Source organism: Ipomoea nil, unplaced genomic scaffold (genome assembly GCF_001879475.1).
Source record: "Ipomoea nil cultivar Tokyo-kokei standard unplaced genomic scaffold, Asagao_1.1 scaffold0805, whole genome shotgun sequence".
In the NCBI taxonomy this organism is placed as follows: Eukaryota; Viridiplantae; Streptophyta; class Magnoliopsida; order Solanales; family Convolvulaceae; genus Ipomoea; species Ipomoea nil.
This window is the reverse complement of record NW_017617233.1, coordinates 1,575,401-1,597,498: the sequence shown is the minus strand read 5'-3', so window position 1 is coordinate 1,597,498 and position 22,098 is coordinate 1,575,401. Positions and strand designations below refer to the sequence as shown.

General features: G+C 32.8%; 1 protein-coding gene across 1 annotated transcript; it reads left to right on the top strand.

The window, feature by feature from the left end:
* Positions 1-1,486: 1,486 nt before the first annotated feature.
* LOC109177777 (chaperone protein dnaJ 11, chloroplastic-like) lies at positions 1,487-2,314 on the top strand. Its single transcript, XM_019327231.1, has one exon. The coding sequence runs from the start codon at positions 1,651-1,653 to the stop codon at positions 2,194-2,196; it is 546 nt and encodes a 181-aa protein (XP_019182776.1). The 5' UTR covers positions 1,487-1,650; the 3' UTR covers positions 2,197-2,314.
* Positions 2,315-22,098: the final 19,784 nt, after the last annotated feature.

Genomic DNA, 22,098 nt, shown 5'->3' with positions numbered 1-22,098 from the left:
TTGTGCGATAGGACTTATACCGGATTGCAAGCACCTGGCGATGGGCTTAATCATCTTCAGGTTTCTCATGTGTTGCGAGAAGGGAACAAATGTGCTGACTTCATAGTTAATTTAGACCAGACTGCGGAGTGGGGGAGTAATCTCATGACGGACCCCCTCCCCCCCCCCCCCTGGGAGGACCTCTCAATGCTCCTCCTGCAGGCCGATGCTGGAGGCACAAGCACTAGAAGAATAAGTTAAATCTCACTACTTTGGGCAATACCGGTCTCACAAAAAAGTTATAATTAAACATTTAATTTACTCTATTTTATGTGTCTTGATTCGATTAACGAAATTTGACTGAAATTATTTTTAATTCAAGTTTTTATAATATTAAGTTTAGTATTAGTATATAAATTTATAAATAATTTAGAAATTACATTAAAAGTACTACTAAACACAATTTCAAAATAATTTTTAAAGAGAGTATAAAAATGAAAAAGTTGATCAATTTACTTTGTAACGGTATACTTTGACGGGTTCAAGCCAAAGCTTGATTGAGAGAATGTTGAAAGTTGAATTGTGTCATTTTTTAATGTGTTTACTAAGAAAATAATATAAATATGTCATACACGGAAAATGTGAAAAACCCAAATTAAATTATTTGGTTAAAATATACTTTTTCTTTATATTTACTTCAAAAATCTTTTCTATTTTAAAAGTTACACATAGTCAACAATGTTCAATTCTTAAAAATTAAATAAAAACTCATAATCTTTTAATACAAAATCAAGACCTTTGCTGCTTACCGTTACTTATCTTAGCTTGTTTATTTATTTTTTATTTTTTTAAAAGATATCTTAGCTTGTTTATTAATACACATTATACATACTAAACTTAAATACAAAATTGGGACTTTTGCTTCTTACAATTTCTTATCTCGTTTATTAATACACATTACACTTACCGTAAATACAAAATCAATAACTTTACTTTTATCTCGCTATTTTGTGGGCCCAACTCTTCCACATTACCAAATAATCTTTTTCGTATTTTCTCTCCAATCTTTTTCTATTGTTCTCTCCTTTTTTTGTGGATTCGCCTTACTCTTATACACTCTTACACATCACTTATTATATTATAGGTCACACGTGTATCTGACCGTCTAACGGATCTTTATCTGTGAAATGAATCGATCGAATCAAATCAATATGTAAATTATATGTAACAACTATCTGAATATATGTTAAGAATAAAACCTATTTCGTGATCATAATTGACAAAAAGATTATAATAAGATAAAGTAAGCTAAATTATCTATAATTAATTTAGCTAAAAGTCAGAAACTCAATAGACGGCTTAGCATTAGTGCACCATTATTGAGTGAGACACATAAATCTATTAATCAATAATTGACCGACACCTCATACCTCGGCCAATCATATATGGTCGACATATATGATAATAACGAATTTGCTGACTCAGCAAAAAAAATGGATAAGCATTCCAATTAAAGTAAACTCCACTCGCTCTCTTTAACTTAACCATGGTTAAATTCCTCCGATCCCACTTTCTGTATATATCTCCACCCCAAACAGACCCTTATTTGACTCAACTTTCAAGATAAGCTCCGCGTCTCATTATTCAACTTGAATTTACCAAATCGCCACCATGATTTCCTTCTCCGCTTCTTCCAACTTCCTCCTCCAATCGCCGCCGCCCAGAGCCACCGCCTTCGCCGCCGACAATTCTCCTTCTCCGCCGTCGCCGTCGGTTGTTAAGTTCCGGCAGCCGCGGAGTTCGCCCGTCTGCGCGGTCGCAACCGCGGCTTACGCCGAGGAGGAGACGGAAGCCGCCGCTTTTTCGTCGTCGCCGCCGTTGCATCCGGAGATAAAATCGCCCTCCTCCGCGACGTCGTTTTACGAGATTCTCGGGATTCCGGTGGGAGCGACGAGCGAGGTGATCAAAGCGGCGTACCGGAGACTCGCTCGTGTCTGCCACCCCGACGTGGCGGGGAGTCGCCGTAAGGACGCCTCCGCCGACGAGTTCATGAAGATTCATACTGCCTACTCCACGCTGTCGGATCCCGATAAACGCGCGGACTATGATCGGCAACTCTTCCTCCGTCGACGGAGTGTCAACTTATACTCGCCTACAATGTCATCGAGATTCACCGGAAATACTCGCCGGAATTGGGAGACCGATCAGTGCTGGTAGTGCCTTATAGAATTGAAGTGAATTAGGATTAGAATTGTACAGTGTACACTTGTGAGGCTACGACATAGCCAGAAAAAAAATTAAAATAAATAAATAAATTAATGTATATTTCAGTATAGTATTTTTGGGTAATGGATATAGGCATCGAGATAATACTACGGAGTATTAATTAAATACAATTCACTATATTTGTATATTCATGCGGATACACCATTGTACTCGATAGGGATATACCACCGGAATATTACACTATCCAGGTGTATACTATTCGACCCGACGTAAACACGTGTTCTTTGCTCTTATGACATGTGCGGACTTACATATTGTTACCGATCTAAATAAACCAAACTTAGAACCCATCAAGTGTCTTTAATTACCATGTCCCATCATGCATTCAATTAGGTGCATGTACAAACGACACTTGGCATAATTGATATGACGACTGTATGACAAAGGGACACATGGAGGCCATGTTGAAACTCCGGCATGTGCCTTAAATCTTCTATATAAGTATGGTAGCATTAAATGTGCATATATAATGGGGAAGAGAGATCGACACACTCTGAAATACTTAGTACTTTAATTTCTAACCCAATACTACACACTTAGCAATTTCTGTCATCATTTGGAGAAGTAATCGATGACTACGATCACAAATCATTTCTGACCAAACAGTTGCAGAAACGACCCCACGATACCCACACTCCACCAAGCAAAAGGTACCGAGGTACTTACCAGTTTGAATTGAAATATGTTGCTAGTCGACCAGGCTTTTTTTGCAAACGCATGGCAAGCCTCACGTGACCTGACATACCTATCACAATCCAACTGATCGAATTGAAGACCAATAATATTCGAGTAGAAAGATTTTTCGGGCTAATAATCGAGAACCTTGATGGAAAAAGCAAATTAAACCTCATCGTGTAGCTCTTTCATTACAAACTAATCCTCAAAATTGGATAAGCACTTTTGCAATGGCCCCCATACAACTGTTTGTACAGTTCTTCATCAACCACATATCATTAATAAAATTTAAAATACTAATTTGTCGTTTAATAATTTATCTTCTTGACTTTTTTTGATTCTTTGTAGGCAAAAATCACATGATAAATTTTACAACAATATATATTCAGATAGTGATGACAATGAATTTATTGCAAATAAAATAAAATCTTATCATTTTATCAATCAACCATTGATTTCACTATGTAAAATGTTTTTTGGGGATATGATATATATTTTTGTGACAATAGGTGGATAAGTATTTACATGCGGCAATTAAGGTTTGACAACTCATTGTGTATTCAGACAGTTTGGCGGCATTCAGTATGTGCGTACGTGGCGCGCTGTTACAACAGTTGTGACAGTTGAAAGGTATGCATTAAAATAATAATCCAATGTCCTGAAAGAGCTAACCAATTGGTGAAGTATCATACAGTTCTTGTCAATATTTTTTAATCCAGCTAATCACGTAAGACTTTTTTAATACTGAATATAATTTATCTTTTATGTGTGATTTACATTAAATACTCGAATAGTAATTGCGCAAATGTCTCGTCATTAAAAAAATCATAATAGTCTAATCATAATCGTTTGTCTGCAAATGATATTATATTAGGCTAAACAAATAGATAGTGGGATAATAACAATTCATGTGATTGGTGGCCTTTGCCTTATATGTAAGTCCAAACATTTTAGAATAAATAATTTATAAGTTGGATAACAAGTATGGGACATCCGGACATGTATGGTCTATGGCATGGATGCCATTTTCATATACACATATATATTGGAATGATTTCACTCTTCCTCCTTAAAAAAAAAATTATGACTGAAGAAAACTTGTAGCAATTATATATATAAGGTAAACTGCACTAGAAAAGTCGCATGTGATAGGCTTAATCAAAAGTTGTACACTTTTGCTCAAAAAAAATTTAACACAAGTTCAAACCCCCCAATACTCGTGGCAGATATCAAATTTCTATTTTATCGCCTGAAGTGTGACCTCTCATTTACTAAATGTGGAAAATTTTAGTTAAAATGACAATTTTGAGTGGTTATTTTGTAGTACAAATATATGTGGAGTCTACTTCCGATTTGGATCGGGTCAACGTGAATTTAGGTTCTTCATAGTGAAATGGAGAAATTGATAAGTACCTTCAAAATGGATAATGGGTGAATGAGAAATTAATTTTCAAACTAGACCTATTTTAGTTGAAAAATTAAGTTTGGAAAGGCTTGATGGTATGCAAACACGACCTGTGTACACGAATATCGTCGAAATATTGATTGGCCTTGCATATGCCAAATTTCTGAAATAATTTTCTAACTTGTACAAACGAAGTCAAATTTTATGATATTCTCAAAAAAAATAAAAAAATTAAAAATTAAAAAAAAAATACAATTACCTTTCGGTGGACAACCAAAAAGTGCTAATTAAATATACCTCCAAAAAGGTGTTAGGAATCACCTCTCGTAAAGGTGCTAATGTAGCACCTCCCATAAAGATGCCACGAAGAGTTGCAAATTAATTGCACATTAATGTGCTAATTAATATTAAGGTTCTAATTAAATGACCTAACGAAATGTGCTGTAATCAGTGAAATACCTTTTCGGTAATTATCGAAAGGTAATAACTTTTCGGACTACACCAACTTCTCGACCACTCAAGTACTTTTAAAACAAGTTATTAATGATCAATACAAATTAATTGTACTTAATTTCGTAATCGCAGATATTATTTTAATTTTTAGTATAACTGTTTCAAATGTTATAATTCGATTATTAAATTAGATTTATGTGTCGCTAGTAAGATTTAATTCATCATATATATAAAGCCTTGGTGCATGGGCAGATTTTAAAAGATTAATTATATTGAAAAATCATTTTCTACTCCTACAGTCCTACGTTGTCTTTTTCTTCCAAAATTCTCCTCCCATACATTCCGTGAAAAGCTTGTGTGTCAAGCCTTTGTTCTAGTTCGTCGATGGTACTATAGTTTGAGTGCTCAAACTATAGTATCGTTAATATACTGGGAGACCGACGCTAGCACTCACAGGAAGTAGCAAATCGATTTTAAGGACAGTGTGGATATTCATAGGACCAGTGTTGCAAAAATCGCGTCTAGGCGCCGATTAATCGGCGCTTAGGCGCTAGGCAGTCGGCTTCCTAGGCACCCTAGGTGTTCTAGGCGCCCTAAGCGGTCCCCAGACGCCTAGCGATTTTTTCAACATTGCATAGGACTTGGATCTCTTTTCCTTCGTTCTCCTTTTCTTTGGTTCGTGAAATTATATTATAAATTTAAATCTCTTTGTTTATATATTTTAAAAATATTTATTAATATATATATTTCGTGTGTATATATATTAATTAAAGAGTTTTGTTTTGGTTGAGAAGTAGGTTAAACCAATAACATGATGGAGCACATGGGATGGCGTTGACATCTCAACAATATTCGAGTCTTCAAACGATAAAATAGACGAAAATAGTGAACTAATGAGAGTGATGCACAACGTAATTAACAACGTTGAAATATGTCCCCAGCCAGGTGTCACTATGTAATATGTTCACGTACCCTCAAAACTAATTACAACAGGGCGACCTTAATTTTTAATTATAATATATAAACAACTATTTGGAAAATAAATAAAAAATAAAAAAGTCAAACTCCAAATTGCTATACTTATAACTGCAATATATATATATATATATATATATATATATATATATATATATATATATATATATATTTTAGAAAGTGAAGATGTGCACAGGGTAATATATACGTGTGCATATTATAATATAGAAGTGTACATATGATTTCAGTGACATTCAATGGTGCGCATGGTGTTTTGTGTATGAGTGTGCATAGTTGTCCAGAGCACCACACAACACCCTTCTCTATTGTTCTCTACTTGTGTTTGTATCGCTTAAATAAAGCACTGTACATTACCCAAACAATTATATTTTTATATTTGATGGTTTTGTCAAGACCGAATCCACCGTAAATCGGGAATAGAAGTACAAAACGGAGGAGGAGAATAGTAATTTTATTGTTCGGGGCGCTAGGCCCAAAAGAGCGCATACAAAGTCCGAGATACTGGCCCAAAATGACAGCCCAAATAATAAATAGATAATAGGAATAAGGGCCAAATTGGCCACTGAACATAACGCGATAGTGCAATCAGGCCACCCAACCTAAAAAACGTTCAATTAGCCCATTTAACATGCAAATGTCTCCAATTTCACCACATAGCCGGTATCCACCTCTTGTTTCCGGTTGAGTGATGACATGGTTGTTTACCTGGCACTATTACCCCCACTTGGTTTATTTTGTTTATTTCCAGCGTGTCGCTACAAGTTGCAGACTCCGCAATGCGATGCCGTCGGATCCACCGCCGTAGTCGCTGTGGTAACACCGGAAAGTATCGTTGTGTCCAATTGCGGCGATTCTCGCACCGTTCTTGCCGGAATGGAGCCGCCATCCCACTCTCCGTCGATCACAAGATAAATACAAATTCCAACTGCACTGTGACCACCCACTCTCCGTTCTGCGCTTAATCGTCGTTTTTTTTTTTCACAGATTCACAGACGGCGGTCACCCCTTCCGCGACCTCCGTGGTCTCCGCCACGCCCGCGCCCTCCAAAACCACGGCCAAAGCCCCCTCTCTCAGCCATGAAACTAACAGAAGCAAAATCGAAAAAAGCCCCCTCTCTCAGCCATGTTCTCCCACGTCGCATCCGGGCTCCTTCCGGTGTAGTTTGCACAAGAACGTGAACCACGCGCCGTCGATTTCGTACTCCCCCAGTCGGCTGAACGCTCGAAGGTCGGCAATGACGAATTCGCTTGTCCGTATTGGTACAGTAGAAGGTGATTTAGTGAAGTGAGCTTTGGCGGCTTTGATTCGTCCATCGTCGCATCACCATAGGCGCATAGGCGATTTCCAGCATAGGCCGAGCCGGCTTTCGAGAATGTCGAAAGCAGAGGATCTATGAGATTTATTTGTTTTACAGCTTTGTGATTTAGATGATACTGTTTGAAGATTGTGCATTTTCGGCTTTGCGGTTGAAGATTGCGAATCAAACCCCTTTTTTTTTTTTTTGAAGAGGCGAATCAAAACCCAAGCTAACGATGAGATGCAATTTTGGTGTTTACAGGACAGTGAAATTTTCACTTTGTACATACGATTTGCAGCAAATTGATTGTAATCGAAGGACATTTCAGACATTCAATAAAAAAGAAAAAAAGAAAATACTAAACATTGCCATGTAATCATCCAAGTCACCAATTAACCGGAAACAAGGGGTGGATACAGGCTATGTGGTGAAATTGGAGACATTTACATTGTTAAATGGGCTAATTGAATGTTTTTTAGGTTGGGTGGCCTGATTGCACTTTCGCGTTACGTTCAGTGGCTAATTTGACCCTTATTCTTAAATAATACAAACTATAGCCCCAAATATGGGCAAATAATTATACCATGGACCAAGGTCTACCTTGCATACCAGGGTCTACCTTGCATTGTAGATCTTGGTCCAAAATAACCTTCAAATTCGTACATGTACCTATAGCTATAATTTGACTGTAGGTATAGAGTGACCGAAGGTACGGGACTATAAATAATAATGCTATCGCTAAGAATGGAATCATGATGTATGGGTTAAAAGTTAAGGTCACAAACCACTAGACCATGAGGGAGGTTGTGAACCAAGGGTGATGATTTAAGTAGTGGCAATGATGCCTTATATAGTGTGGAGGACCTTCCAGATGGTTGACAAATGTACGGTATGGGATAAATAGAGCGTTCTACCTTCTTTGTACACAAGATGTATGGTAGCTCGGTGGTCTAGAACTTGTGTTGTTAAGTGGAAGGTTGTGGCCCCCATGTCCCTATCAATATTTAATACGGAATAATAATTACAATAATTTATTATTTAAATGAAGTGTTTAATACTAATATAAAAACTCTTACTTTTTCTATGCCTTAACCATTTTTGAAGGAATGTTAAAATTTTGCTTACAGATCAGATTAATTTGCCCCTTAATTGATATTTAAGGGTGATTTGAATTGTTAATTAAGGGTATGAATTTAGGGTGGTTAATTTTTAATCGTATCCATTGATCAATTATATTTTTTATGATTACGAGTTCTCATGACTACGATTTGTTCATAGTTCTCATGTAGGAGGCTGTGCCGCCAATAGACTGGAAGGGATGGAGGAGGGAAACTAGAAAACCAAGAAAATGTCACATTGTATAACGGGATTACAACAAGTTCCTCTCCATCCCAGTCTAGCTAGCTCCTCGGGCATGAAACAAGTTTGCAGATTGCATGTATGTCCTAAAATGAAGAAACAATTAAGAACCTCTAAGGAAGCTTTTAGCAGTAAAAGTATGTGTAGAAGTTGTAGGTATGGTCTATATATACATCATGAAAATTAAACATACTAGCTAGATAGCTAAGCTAGCTATAAAATCATATCAAATTAAAACTGTTAGTTTCTAATGATCGATGATCATCACTAAGCTAGCTGATCCAAAGGGACAATGTTTTCAAAAAAATTGTAGAAAAGAGGATCCATGTAGGTTCCAAAAGTATGCGACGGAAGTTGAGAGCTTAAAGAAAGATCGTCGTTGGTGGCCGGGAAAATTGTCTTTATTTGTTCGGCCGAGAACGAGAAGCAGGCGAACAGAAGGTGCGATGAGGCGTCGGAGCGATGAGTTCGAGCGTGATTCAAGTGAGACTCTGCGAAGGAAGAGTCGCGTATTAGGTTAAGCCAATATTTCGAAACGCACTTCAATTTCATCAGGGTTTTTGCTTGGAGCCTTTTCAGAATTTCCGGGAGCATATCGGCAGGCAAATTTGACAGTGAAGGTGGATCAGAAACCATGGCCGTCAACCTCCCCTCCGTCCATGGTTTCAGCCGGAGGAGGATCGGAGCAGAAATTTGGTACGTGGTACTGGTGGCTAGGGCGACGTACGGCGGCAGGAATTGAAGTATATATAGTTATGTACTTCAATTCGTAAGCTAATCGGCACTACTGCGTATATAATGCCCTATATAGATAGTAGTTATCAGATGCTCATTGCCTAGCTCAATGTGTAGCCTAGCTCAATGTGTATTTTTAAATTAATCCGATATCCCAGCCTATATTAATGTAAGATTAATTGATAGCGGAATACTAATTATACCATGAACCCCAATCTAAAATACACAATTTACATACTAAATGTTCACAATTTGAATTGTGAACATTTAATATGTAAATTGTGTAATTTTGTATCCCAAGGTAGACTCCGGTTCACAGTATAATTTGTCATTATGCTAAATAGACTACACTTATAGGCTTGAAGATTAAGCCGGGTATATATAGGTCTAAACCTATTTAACTAAATAAGTTTTGAAATAAACTTAAACCTGACTTTTTACTAATTAAATATGTCAGGCCATATGCCCCTACGAAGGGGCCGGGCCTCCATCACTACTCCTAGAATCCTAGCCTTTTTATATAGGTCTAAACTTATTTAACTAAATAAGTTTAAACCTGACTTTTTACTAAATATGTCAGGCCATATGCCCCTACGAAGGGGCCGGGCCTCCACCACTACTCCTAGAATCCGGGCCTCCATCACTACTCCTAGAATCCTAGCCTTTTTATCAATGTTGCAAAAATCGCGCCTAGGCGCCATTGCGCCGCCGCGAGGAACGGCCTCCGCGGCCGGCCGCCTAGCCGGCCGGCTAGGCGGTCTAGGCGGCCGCCTAACCAGCCGGTTCGGCGGTTTGGCGCTATAATTTTTTTTTTTTTTTTAATGTTGAAAAAGTTTCGGAAGGCATAACTTTTGACTCGGTTGTCCGTTTTGGACAATTTTTTTTTTCAAATCGCGTATTTTTTCGAGATCTATCCACCGCAAACGGCCGAAGGCGGTTTGGTCCACTAATTTCTCAAAAAATGCTTCTTTAGCTCTTAATTTTAATTTTTTATGTATTTAAATGGTTTAAACAATCTTTTGAACACTTTTACAACCACTTTCGTAAATAATTTCTAAGAAATAACTATAGAAACCTTATGTTTTATTACTAAATTTTAAAAAATTTTAATTTTTAATTTTATTTTTAATTTAAAAAAATTAAAAAAATTAAAAAATAAAATAAAAAATCGGCGCCTAGGCGGCATCTAGCGTGTTTTGCAACATTGCTTTTTATATCTTTTCTACCCCAGCATACACAAATATACTACTGACATTTCACAAATTGAATCAGTGTGAGACTACCACACTAAAAAATTAAATTCAACCAATTAACTAGTCTTATCATGACCTTATAAACTCATATGTTCTCTCTCATTCTATCAATGTGGGACTCTTAACATATATAAAGATATATATGCCACATTATCTAGTATAATCAAATTGTTTATGGAGCACTTACAAAATGGGATCAACTCTGGCGAGTACTGGTATGCATAACTGCATAAGGGATGTAGGGCACTTACTTCTATTATGTAATTGCCAGATGTTGGGCAACGAGTGATCTTCATTCTCAGAAATTTGAGGAGCTCATGGTCAAGTGGAGAAAAATAGGGATTGTCTCTACCTATCGTCAACAAATTCCATCTACACCGATTCAATCTGAAATGAATGAGAAATCCATTAACTGTTGTGTGTGGAAAGGAGACAACAAGAAGTACAAAAAGTATAGTCAAGCAACCCTTTTTTTGCATATGTTCTGGTAAGCCATTAAAGTACAAAATGGAAATGCAATAAAATCTACGAAGTTATTATAGTTTTATCTTCATGACCTTTAGATCAAAATTGTTACAAGAGAATATATTTAGTGTTATCATGAATTAGGAATTAAATGAAATTTAATGTTGAAAATCGATAACAAAAGTAAAAATAACCTTACACAGAAAGGAACAAATCTAAGAATCTAAGATAGATATGTGCTTGGCTAATTAAATTAGTATGTAGTACTGTAACTCTGCATTTTGCATTTTGCAAATTCAAGCCTGCAACAAAAACCTTAAGAAATTCATTCCACGACTCAACAACCTCAACTTACTTTATGTAATTAATCGATATTCTGTATATACACTATGATGATTATAGTTGGGAGCACTGGAAATCAAAAGTTTAAAGTATAGAAAATTTTAAGGCATAAAGAAATCAAATCAAGAATTCAAGAGAACCAGACTAACCAGAGAGAATAGGTGCAGGCAGCAGGGTTGCGGTCTATTTCATTGTTTGGTTTGATTTTTACCGCAATGAATTGAATTCTAGGGAATGAGCTATTCCTTTTGTCATGAGAATAACCATTCTCAAGACCCCCCTTGGTATTAGTTATTCCTAACCCATCATGAATATGTTTTTTTTTTAATTCAAAAATCTATATCTATATAATAATAATAATCTAATAAGAGTCAATAAAGTTAAACTAAAAAATATTGGGTCTATTTGTTTGCTAAAATGAATGGTTCATATTGTTTTGATTTTAGAATTTTTTTTTTCCTACTTTAACATCTATTATATAAAATCATGATCAAATGTGAGTTAAGTTTCTCATGATAAGAAATAAGCAGGAAGTTACCATATCTTTCTTGAAATTTAAGTGCACAGTGTAAGAATTTCAACCCTAGATGAGTTGCCAGAAGTTCTCTAAGCACTGGATTAAAGTCTGCTTACAGTCTATTTCATGAATTAAACATTAGCTTCTAGTTCACCAATTTTTACCATTTCTTTAGTGAAATCAATGCATCAAGAACACAAAAGCGTCAATAAGTTGCATTGCTTTTGGGGTCTGTATATTTAATTCTTCCCCAGTAGTAAAATGGAAAATTTGATGAAGCAAATTAAACTTTCTTGATCCAAAGACCACACACCAAATCTGAAATGTTCAGATTAAATCTTCATATGAGAGCTAAAGAACTGCATAACTAATATAGTGAAAATTTTCATGATTTTATGATTTCATCAAACTTTTGCTGCATAAACTTAGCTTTAATCTACATACAGATTGCCACGGAGCAACATATCCAACATTATGTAGAACAAAAATACTTACTCCATTGAAATTGATGGCATTGTCAAACTCATTTAAGCTTGAAATTTATTCTTTGATGATGAAGTCACCAACTGCATCTAATTGGCCAACAACTAGTGTGAGTTCATCAACCTTGTGGAGCATTGAAGCAAACGTATGAGATGAGGGAGTGGCAACACTTAGGTGAGTCTCACCACCTAGAATCTTTAATTCCTAAGACATTTAATTGGTCTATACTACTTGCATCTTCAACCGATTCCATCACGATAAGTGGTGGCTCTTACTTAATAACAACAATGTTTCGGTTTCAATCCTCGGTTCTTTCAAATGCAAAAAGTTTAGTACAATTGCAGCTTAATACAAGATTTCAAGATTGATTCCTCCAGAGTTGGGGAATTTGTTGTTCCTTTCAAGTTCTTTTTTTTTTTGGGTGAATCAGATTGAAGGTAGTATGCATCATTAGCTACCTTTAGCTTAGCTCTCTCCCGGATATACATGAAAGAGATACACGATGATATGATTCTGCCCCTTCTCTATCACTTCTTTAGGTATATTTCAGCATTCAATTTGTGCAAGTAATGCATACTCAATCTTCTTACGCTATTCATGTTTGCAACTCATACAACAAAGCTAATACCTTCAAATTCAATATAATTATGAAACTGAAACAACAACCACCCAAAAATAACAATAATATTGTTGACCTATTTTAGAATCAAACATGAACTTTTCGCAAACTAGCACCAATAACCCAATTGCACATAAGACACTACCAACCAAAAAAAAAAAAAAAAAAAAAAACGGACAAACAATGAAGACGAAGACAATGACAAACCTATCCAAAAGCGAATTAACAAAACTTAGCTTATAACAATTCCAACCAGAACTAGTATCTGATCTACTAACTAATATCATACCAACTACAATAAGTATTTAGACAATTATTTTTAGAATAGTGCAAACATTAATTTTAATGTCAACTATAATCAATTCTCTTATATAATCTTGCATTGATATAATTGAATTACTTATTTAAATACAAATATTGAGCATTAAATTAGTCGCACAATGCACGTGTAAAAATCAGTACACCTATAAACTTATATAAAAAAATATATTCCTAGATCTCTTTCAATTTACTACGATGAATATGTCGGCTTCCATCATCGTTAAAGTACGATTTTTTCCAATTTCAAATTCTATATGTCCATGTTCGTATATATGTATTTATCTCCAGTTCGTGTACTATATATCTATTGCTAGTCCCATATGTGTATACATACACAAGAAACTGGGTGCAATTTCGTTTGTGTACGTATACACTTATACTATACTTGCAATCATGACTCATTTAACTATATTTGTATGCGTTTTATTTTTAATAGGGACATTTTGAGATATGCCATGGACAGGTTGTTTCTTGGAAACATCCGGCCAATTGTGCAGAAAGAGGATAAGAATGTTAAATGTACTACACCCACAATGTTAAACATCAATCATGCATTATATACCGTGGAACATTGTCCAAGTGGAAAGGTATATTAATAAAATGTATATTTATTTTTAGTATACTAAAAGTTAATTTTTTTTATTTTTGAAAACAAAAGTTTTTAAGAGTTTGTTTAAAAATTTTAAAAAATAATTTATAAAAATAAGTTATTTTTCAAATTTTTTATTTTTATTTTTTAGTATTTGAGTTAATGAAAAAAACAGTCTTTTTCTATTTAATTAGTTGAAAGTAAGAAACTTATACTTATTTTATTTGACCAGGATTATGTGGTCTAATGGTACTCGGGTTGAATTTCCATTTGGAAGGTTGTAAGTTCGAGCCTCAATGAAGGCGTTATTGGTTCTTTGTGTTTCAGTAGGTTGAGAAAGTATATGAACAAATACTACATTGTAATAGAGCCAGTAGCATCCAAAAAAAATACTTGTTTTATTTGGTTCATTTTCTTAAAAGTGAATATAAATCTATTACGGAGTATAAAATATTAATTGTTTTAATGATGATAATTATTATTTATATTAAAATAAAGTTATAAATTAAACTTTATAATATATAGTTATAACAATTAGCAGTAATTATAATTAAAAATGTAAATAAATAACTTTTAACTTGTAACTTATTATAATAAAATAAATACAAAAATTGATAAATATAATAACTATATATAAAATAAAGAAAATGAAGAAAAACAAATCTTGATTTTAATTTTTTTTTTTTTTTTGGGTTGTAGGCTAGGTTAAGTATTTATTGTTTTTTGTCCAACCTAACCCAACTAATATTTAATCAGATATTGCTAAATGTAATAACTCTAAAACTTAAGAAAATAATTAAAAAATTTAAAATTTTAATCTTTTTTCTATGAGTTAAGTTGTGCCAAAAATTTTATTATTTAACTTAGCCCAACATGACTGGTCATATTTTAACTGGGTTAGCTGCTCATCCCAATTTAAATAATTACTAAACATATGGTGAGCCAACCACCAATTTGACACCCCTCACAAAGAGAGATAAAGAAAGAAGTGGGAGGTCGAAATGAGCCAAAATTGCACCCTTTCAGAAAACTAATATATAGGTACTCAAATTCAAAAATTTCATCTTAAAAACCTAGTTTAGTGCCAAAGAGCTTGTGGTCTAGTGACACCAAGTCCCTCCCTTGAGGGATCGAGTCTCGGTGGATGCGATATTGATTCTTTGTGCTTCACGGACCACTCTACAAGAACACCAAAGAATAAGTACACAATTCAATTCAAATGGATGGAAAGCAAATTAAATTTGGTGGCGAAGAGAATTACAGATTACATGCATGCTGGCCAGTGCGTACGTTTGATAGCTAGCTTGAGTTACAAGGATTCTAATGAAAGACCCATCCAAAGATAGACATAATAAATGTTTGTTTGTGTATATATTATGTGTGGATATGGATGCTTCATTATCGTCCCTACCTTAGCTTCTTCTTCGCTGCTCAATAGCAATATGCTCTTTTGTTGCTTAGCCTGACAATATATAACAAACAACCCTGCCTGCCTGCCTTCTTCTCAACATTTATTAGTTAATTTCCAGGAGAGAGATGCCGCGGGGACCAGCTAGATACGCATTTTTGTGCATCCATACATGCTAAGCTATTGCGGGTAAAGGTTTTTGTGGCACTCACAATCTACTATACACCGCAATTACACCCAGACATATCTGAAATAGTTGTCGTGCATTCGTGTAGTAGATTATGTGCACTCATGCAGTTCTAAGTTCTCCAAGACATGGTTCTCTTTTACACGCAACTATATATATATATATATATATATATATATATATATATATGGTCACTAACTAAACTGCCTAGCAATGTTGAGCATATAGCCAGCAATCTAACTATCAGCTTAGACTTTTAGTTGAGATGGAGCACATGCTTTAATTTAGTATCAGAGACCAAAAAGGTCATCTCTATGTTACCCGACCCGATAAGCGACTACAGTCCACGGTCCACGTGTTGCTTGGAACCTACCGCACACGTGACGAGGCGTGTAGAAAAATCATGTGAATTTGAATTTGATATGATTCCGTTTTACCTAACTGACTAACTAGCCCCACCGTGCACGACGGTGCATGCAACACTTTGCTGTCATATGTTTTGACCAAGATTTTCAAAGTATTGAAGTCTTTGTTTAATGTTGTACACTTGTACGTTAATTTATTATTTAGCAGTTGCAAATTGCTAGCAACTTTGTAGCAGTGGAGCTAGTTGACCTCGGACCATTTTATTAATAAGCTACTTGTGTCCGAATATTGAAGGGCTAGGTTAGTTTCTATATGTCTTTAGTTATTTTTCAAGAAATTAATATTTTGTAGCAGTGGAGGTTATGTCCTACAAGTAGAGTCAATGATGGGTCACTAGCTAGCTTGTTGAGTTGAACAGATAGCTTTCTTAGTTTGAGCAGATAAGTTACTATGAGTAACCTACGTTGATTTACTCTTTCTTTTTTTTTTTTTTTTTTTTTTTTTTTTTTTTTGATCATTGATCACAAAGCGTGAAACACGTATACAGATAACAACGTAACGATAGATTTTTACGTAAATCAAAGCTAATTGACTCATATTTGCTCCTACAACACTGAGTTTAATGTTACCAATCAATTTAGTCTCAACTTTAAGTCTTATGATGCGATACATTTTAGTCATAGTGTCTGAAAGTTCAAAGTATAATAAAAACTGTTTTAACTTTATTGCTTCGTCTCTCTGGACTTATCAAATTTCATACGGAGCATCTAATAACGTTTTTTGGGTTCGTGCATGTTTCCAATAAATGAGTGGTTGGAGATTGGATACTTCATCCATCTTTGCGCATCATTTAATGGTTTGCAATTAATTACTAACTTTAGTGATTTTTTTTTTTAAATGACTGGAAACTTACAATCACTAATTAAGAGTGTATATATGTATAAGAGGTAAATTTTGCTTTTATGAAATAATCCACAAATCACATAAGAGAAATAAATTGCACTAAGAAAACCTATATATGCGACAAGCTCGACTGAGATGATATTGATTAGTGTTTCTTTTTCAATTTTAACAGTCTTTTCTTTTCTTTTTTCTTTTTTCTTTTTACAAATTTTTATGTTGGACAATATCATGATGAATTGAGGGCAATCCTAGCCGAGTTGGTTGACCAATTGGTTTGGTGAACCCAAGGTTTCAAGTTCAACTCTTTGGGTGAGTTGCCATTGGCATTCTCGAGATGAGTCGGTTAGATATCAGCAACCTAAGCGAATTTATCTCCTTGTGGTCTTTTATCGAAATAAGGTTACAAAGTGAGCTTTATCCAAAATGCATATCCAGATAGTAATTGTGAATTTTTTTTTATTTTTTTTTATTTTATTTTTTTTGTAAATCAAAAGACTGAGGAATTACTTAATTGGTTTGTTCAACTCTAGCTCAAATAATTGTTTTAGGTTTACATTGAAATGTGAGAAACATACAAATAGGATATAAGGAAACACATGCTACAAATTACCTCCCGCGATTTATCTCATCTCACAATTCTTAGGGCAGGGGGTGAAGGGTCCTCAAGTTTATGATTTAAACCTATGATACAAACTAGATATTAAATGCTTACCAATAATTTAATTTTAAGAAATGCATATTTATTTATTTTTAAAAAAAAATTAGCAAAATTACTCTAAAGTGTTTTATGGCATATGTTTTTCATGTAAATGGTACTAAAATCTTGTGAGTGTGGTAAGAACTCAAGTAATAACCTTTAAATATTGTTTTTTTTTAAAAGAAAATCATGTTCTACCTACTCAAGCACTCATTTTAAGGACTCATCATCATTATTTATTTATTTATTTTTGATATCCAAAATTTCCAATTTCGTCATCAAATTATATAAACTTTATAAATTTGCTCACATTCCTATGAGAATGTAAATCGTGTCAATCTAATTTCAAGATTATTGTACACTACAATGCACCCAACTGAAACTCAAATCCTCAATATTTGTAACATAAATCAAACCCCATCACATTACTACAAGCAAATCTTAACTGAAACTTCTTATTTACTAAATCAATGCATAAAGACTCGTCCTAATATATTTGCCTAGCTAGCATGTTGATATATAGTTTTCTTTCACCCATAATAATTGTTTCACAAGGGAACAGTGTGGCTTTTTCCATCCAAAAAGCATTGAACAAATCTGAACATTTATGCTTCTTTTTAAAGTATTATTTGTTGGAATGATGTGACCTTTGTTTGAAATTCATGCCTAAGCTAGCTATGTATGGTGTCTTCAATAATTCTTGTCAAAGGTATGTGTGAGAGTGCCATTTGCCAGCTATTATATATGATGACTATATATATGTCCTTTTACATCATTAGCTTAAAGCTTTAAATATGGTAGATCAAAGATCATTTCAATAATTGATGACAAGTCCCTACCTAGAACATGAATAAATGTATTTAAGTCATAAGATCAATCTCAATTTATAATTCTCATTCTCATCATCCTATCTTAATTTGAAGAGAATTACGAATTGAGATTGATCTTAAGGCTTAAATTCATTTATTCATACTCAAATTGGGATCTTAATTTGAAAAGAACAAAAATACTCTTAATAATTTCATATTTCAACATGTTTTAAATGAATGGGCGACCAACGTGATGAATTTTAGCACTACACCAATAGTGGTGAATGAAAATTAGTATTAAAACTATACTTGTGAAAAAAAAAAATTTGTAAGAATTAAATATGTGAACTAAAATTGTCATTTTGTTAATACTCACGAGACTCAAATTGATATTTGTTCAATTTAAAATTCTCCTTGACTAGAGTAAAACCAATCGCATACTTAACTAGCTCAAAATGGATACATATACATTAACCTACACGTTTGATTCATGTTATAAAATTGGAATAAAATCGATTCATCTAAAATAAAAAATAATAATTAAAAAAATAGTTCACCTTCCCCAACTAACCTTATTTATTAGAAATAAATAGATGTAGTCCTGTAATTATTCATTTATTTGTAGTTTGTACCCACGCCTGAAAAAGACTTCACCTTTGTCTTCTAATGTGGACATATGTTAGTTAAAAAACTGAAAGCAATAGCAGTTATGAAATTTGTACTATGTACATGACATGCATCACAAACAAAGAAAATGTAATTTTTCTTTTGAACATAAAATGTAATGTAATATTATTATTTTAGAATATATAACACGGAGTACTTTATAAGTTAAAATTAAATATTTATTTCTTGTCAACATCTTTTTGATCGTACTCGTTGCACATAGTTTTTCTAATACAGTTTATCTCTTTTGTGTAATTTATGGACTATTATACAAAAATTATATTTATTTAGTACATATCATCAAGTAGTAGCTATGTGTTTCCTTCTTTATCCAAAATAAATAAATAAATATTTTTGTGTCCAAGCATAAAATTTTTGGCTTAAATAATGAGTAACTTTATAATAATATTGCATAATCTTTCTTATACTAATTTTTTATATTCCTGCTTATCTATATTCTATACTATATATAATAATAAAATCCTGGAATTTTACTTTCCCGCCCAATTCCTAAAAAATCTCTTTTCCCAATAAAATATATTGATTTCTACTTTCCAATTCGTACAATAATTCTGGGTAAAAATTCTGTTCTAAAATTTTAAAATAGTGTAATACAATTCCCTTTGTACATTTATACTATATATAATCAAAAAATCCTGGAATTTTAATTTCACGCCCAATTCCTAAAAAATCACTCTTCCCAATAAAATATATTGATTCCTACTTTCCCATTCGTACAATAATTCTGGGTAAAAATTCTATTCTAAAATTTTAAAATAGTGTAATACAATTCCCTTTGTACATCTATACTATATATAATAACAAAATCCTGTAATTTTAATTTCCCGTCCAATTCCTAAAAAATATCTCTTCCCAATAAAATATATTGATTCTGACTTTCCCATTCGTATAATAATTCTGGGTAAAAATTCATATTCTAAAATTTTAAAAAAGTGTAATATAATATCCTTTGTACATCTATCTATACTATATATAATAACAAAATCCTGAAATTTTACTTTCCTGCCCAATTCCTTAAAAAAATATCTCTTCCCAATAAAATATATTGATTCCTACTTTCCCATTCGTACAATAACTCTGGGTAAAAATTCTATTCTAAAATTTTAAAATAGTGTAATACAATTCCCTTTGTACATCTATACTATATATAATAACAAAATCCTGGAATTTTATTTTCCCACCCAATTCATAAAAAATCTGTCTTCCCAATAAAATATATTAATTTCTACTTTCCCATTCGTACAATAATTCTGGGTAAAAATTCTATTGTAAAATTTTAAAATAGTGTAATACAATTCCCTTTGTACATCTATACTATATATAATAACAAAATCCTGAAATTTTAATTCCCCGCCCAATTCCTAAAAAATCTCTCTTCCCAATAAAATATATTGATTCCTACTTTCTCATTCGTATAATAATTCTGGGTAAAAATTCTATTCTAAAATTTTAAAATAGTGTAATGCAATATCCTTTGTACATCTATACTATATATAATAACAAAATCCTGGAATTTTACTTTCCCGCCCAATTTCTAAAAAATCTCTCTTCCCAATAAAATATATTGATTCCTACTTTCCCATTCGTATAATAATTCTGGGTAAATATTCTATTCTAAAATTTTAAAATAGTGTAATACAATATCCTTTGTACATCTATATCTATACTATATATAATAACAAAATCCTGTAATTTTAATTTCCCGTCCAATTCCTAAAAAATATATTGATTCCTACTTTCACATTCGTATAATAATTCTGGGTAAAAATTCTATTCTAAAATTTTAAAATAGTTTAATACAATATCCTTTGTACATCTATACTATATATAATAACAAAATTCTGTAATTTTAATTTCCCGTCCAATTCCTAAAAAATCTCTCTTCCCAATAAAATATATTGATTCCGACTTTCCCATTTGTATAATAATTCTTGGTTAAAATTCTATTCTAAAATTTTAAAAAAGTGTAATACAATATCCTTTGTACATCTATCTATACTATATATAATAACAAAATCCTGGAATTTTACTTTCCCGCCCAATTCCTAAAAAATCTCTCTTCCCAATAAAATATATTGATTCCTACTTTCCCATTTGTACAATAATTCTGGCTAAAAATTTTATTCTAAAATTTTAAAATAATGTAATACAATATCCTTTTTACATCTATACTATATATAATAACAAAATCCTTGAATTTTACTTTCCCGCCCAATTCCTAAAAAATCTCTCTTCCCAATAAAATGTATTGATTCCTACTTTCTCTTTCGTACAATAATTCTGGGTAAAAATTCATTCTAAAATTTTAAAATAGTGTAATACAATATTCTTTGTACATCTATACTATATATAATAACAAAATCCTGGAATTTTACTTTCCCACCCAATTCCTAAAAAATCTGTCTTCCCAATAAAATATATTGATTTCTACTTTCCCATTCGTACAATAATTCTGGGTAAAAATTCTATTCTAAAATTTTAAAATAGTGTAATATAATTCCCTTTGTACATCTATCTATACTATATATAATAACAAAATCCTGGAATTTTAATTTCCCGCCCAATTTCTAAAAAATTTCGCTTCCCAGTAAAATATATTGATTCCTACTTTCCCATTCGTATAATAATTCTGGGTAAAAATTCTATTCTAAAATTTTAAAATAGTGTAATGCAATATCCTTTGTACATCTATACTATATATAATAACAAAATCCTGGAATTTTTACTTTCCCGCCCAATTCCTAAAAAATCTCTCTTCCCAATAAAATATATTGATTCCTACTTTCCCATTCGTATAATAATTCTGGGTAAAAATTCTATTCTAAAATTTTAAAATAGTGTAATACAATATCCTTTGTACATCTATACTATATATAATAACAAAATCCTGGAATTTTACTTTCCCGCCCAATTCCTAAAAAATCTCTCTTCCCAATAAAATATATTGATTTCTCCTTTCCTATTCGTACTATAATTCTGGGTAAAAGTTCTATCTAAAATTTTAAATTAGTGTAATACAATATCCTTTGTACATCTATACTTCTATACTATATATAATAACAAAATCTTGGAATTTTACTTTCCCATCCAATTCCTAAAAAATCTCTCTTCCCAATAAAATGTATTGATTCCTACTTTCCCATTCGTATAATAATTCTGGGTAAAAATTCTAATAATAATAATAATAATAATAATAATATAAGTGGTAAAAATTATATTTAAAAGTAATTAAGTGTTAATAATAATAGTAAGAATATTAACGTAAG

What these genes read in the sequence shown, in the direction of transcription:
- LOC109177777 (XM_019327231.1), top strand. Translation starts at nt 1,651, where the DNA reads ATGATTTCCTTCTCCGCTTCTTCCAACTTCCTCCTCCAATCGCCGCCG.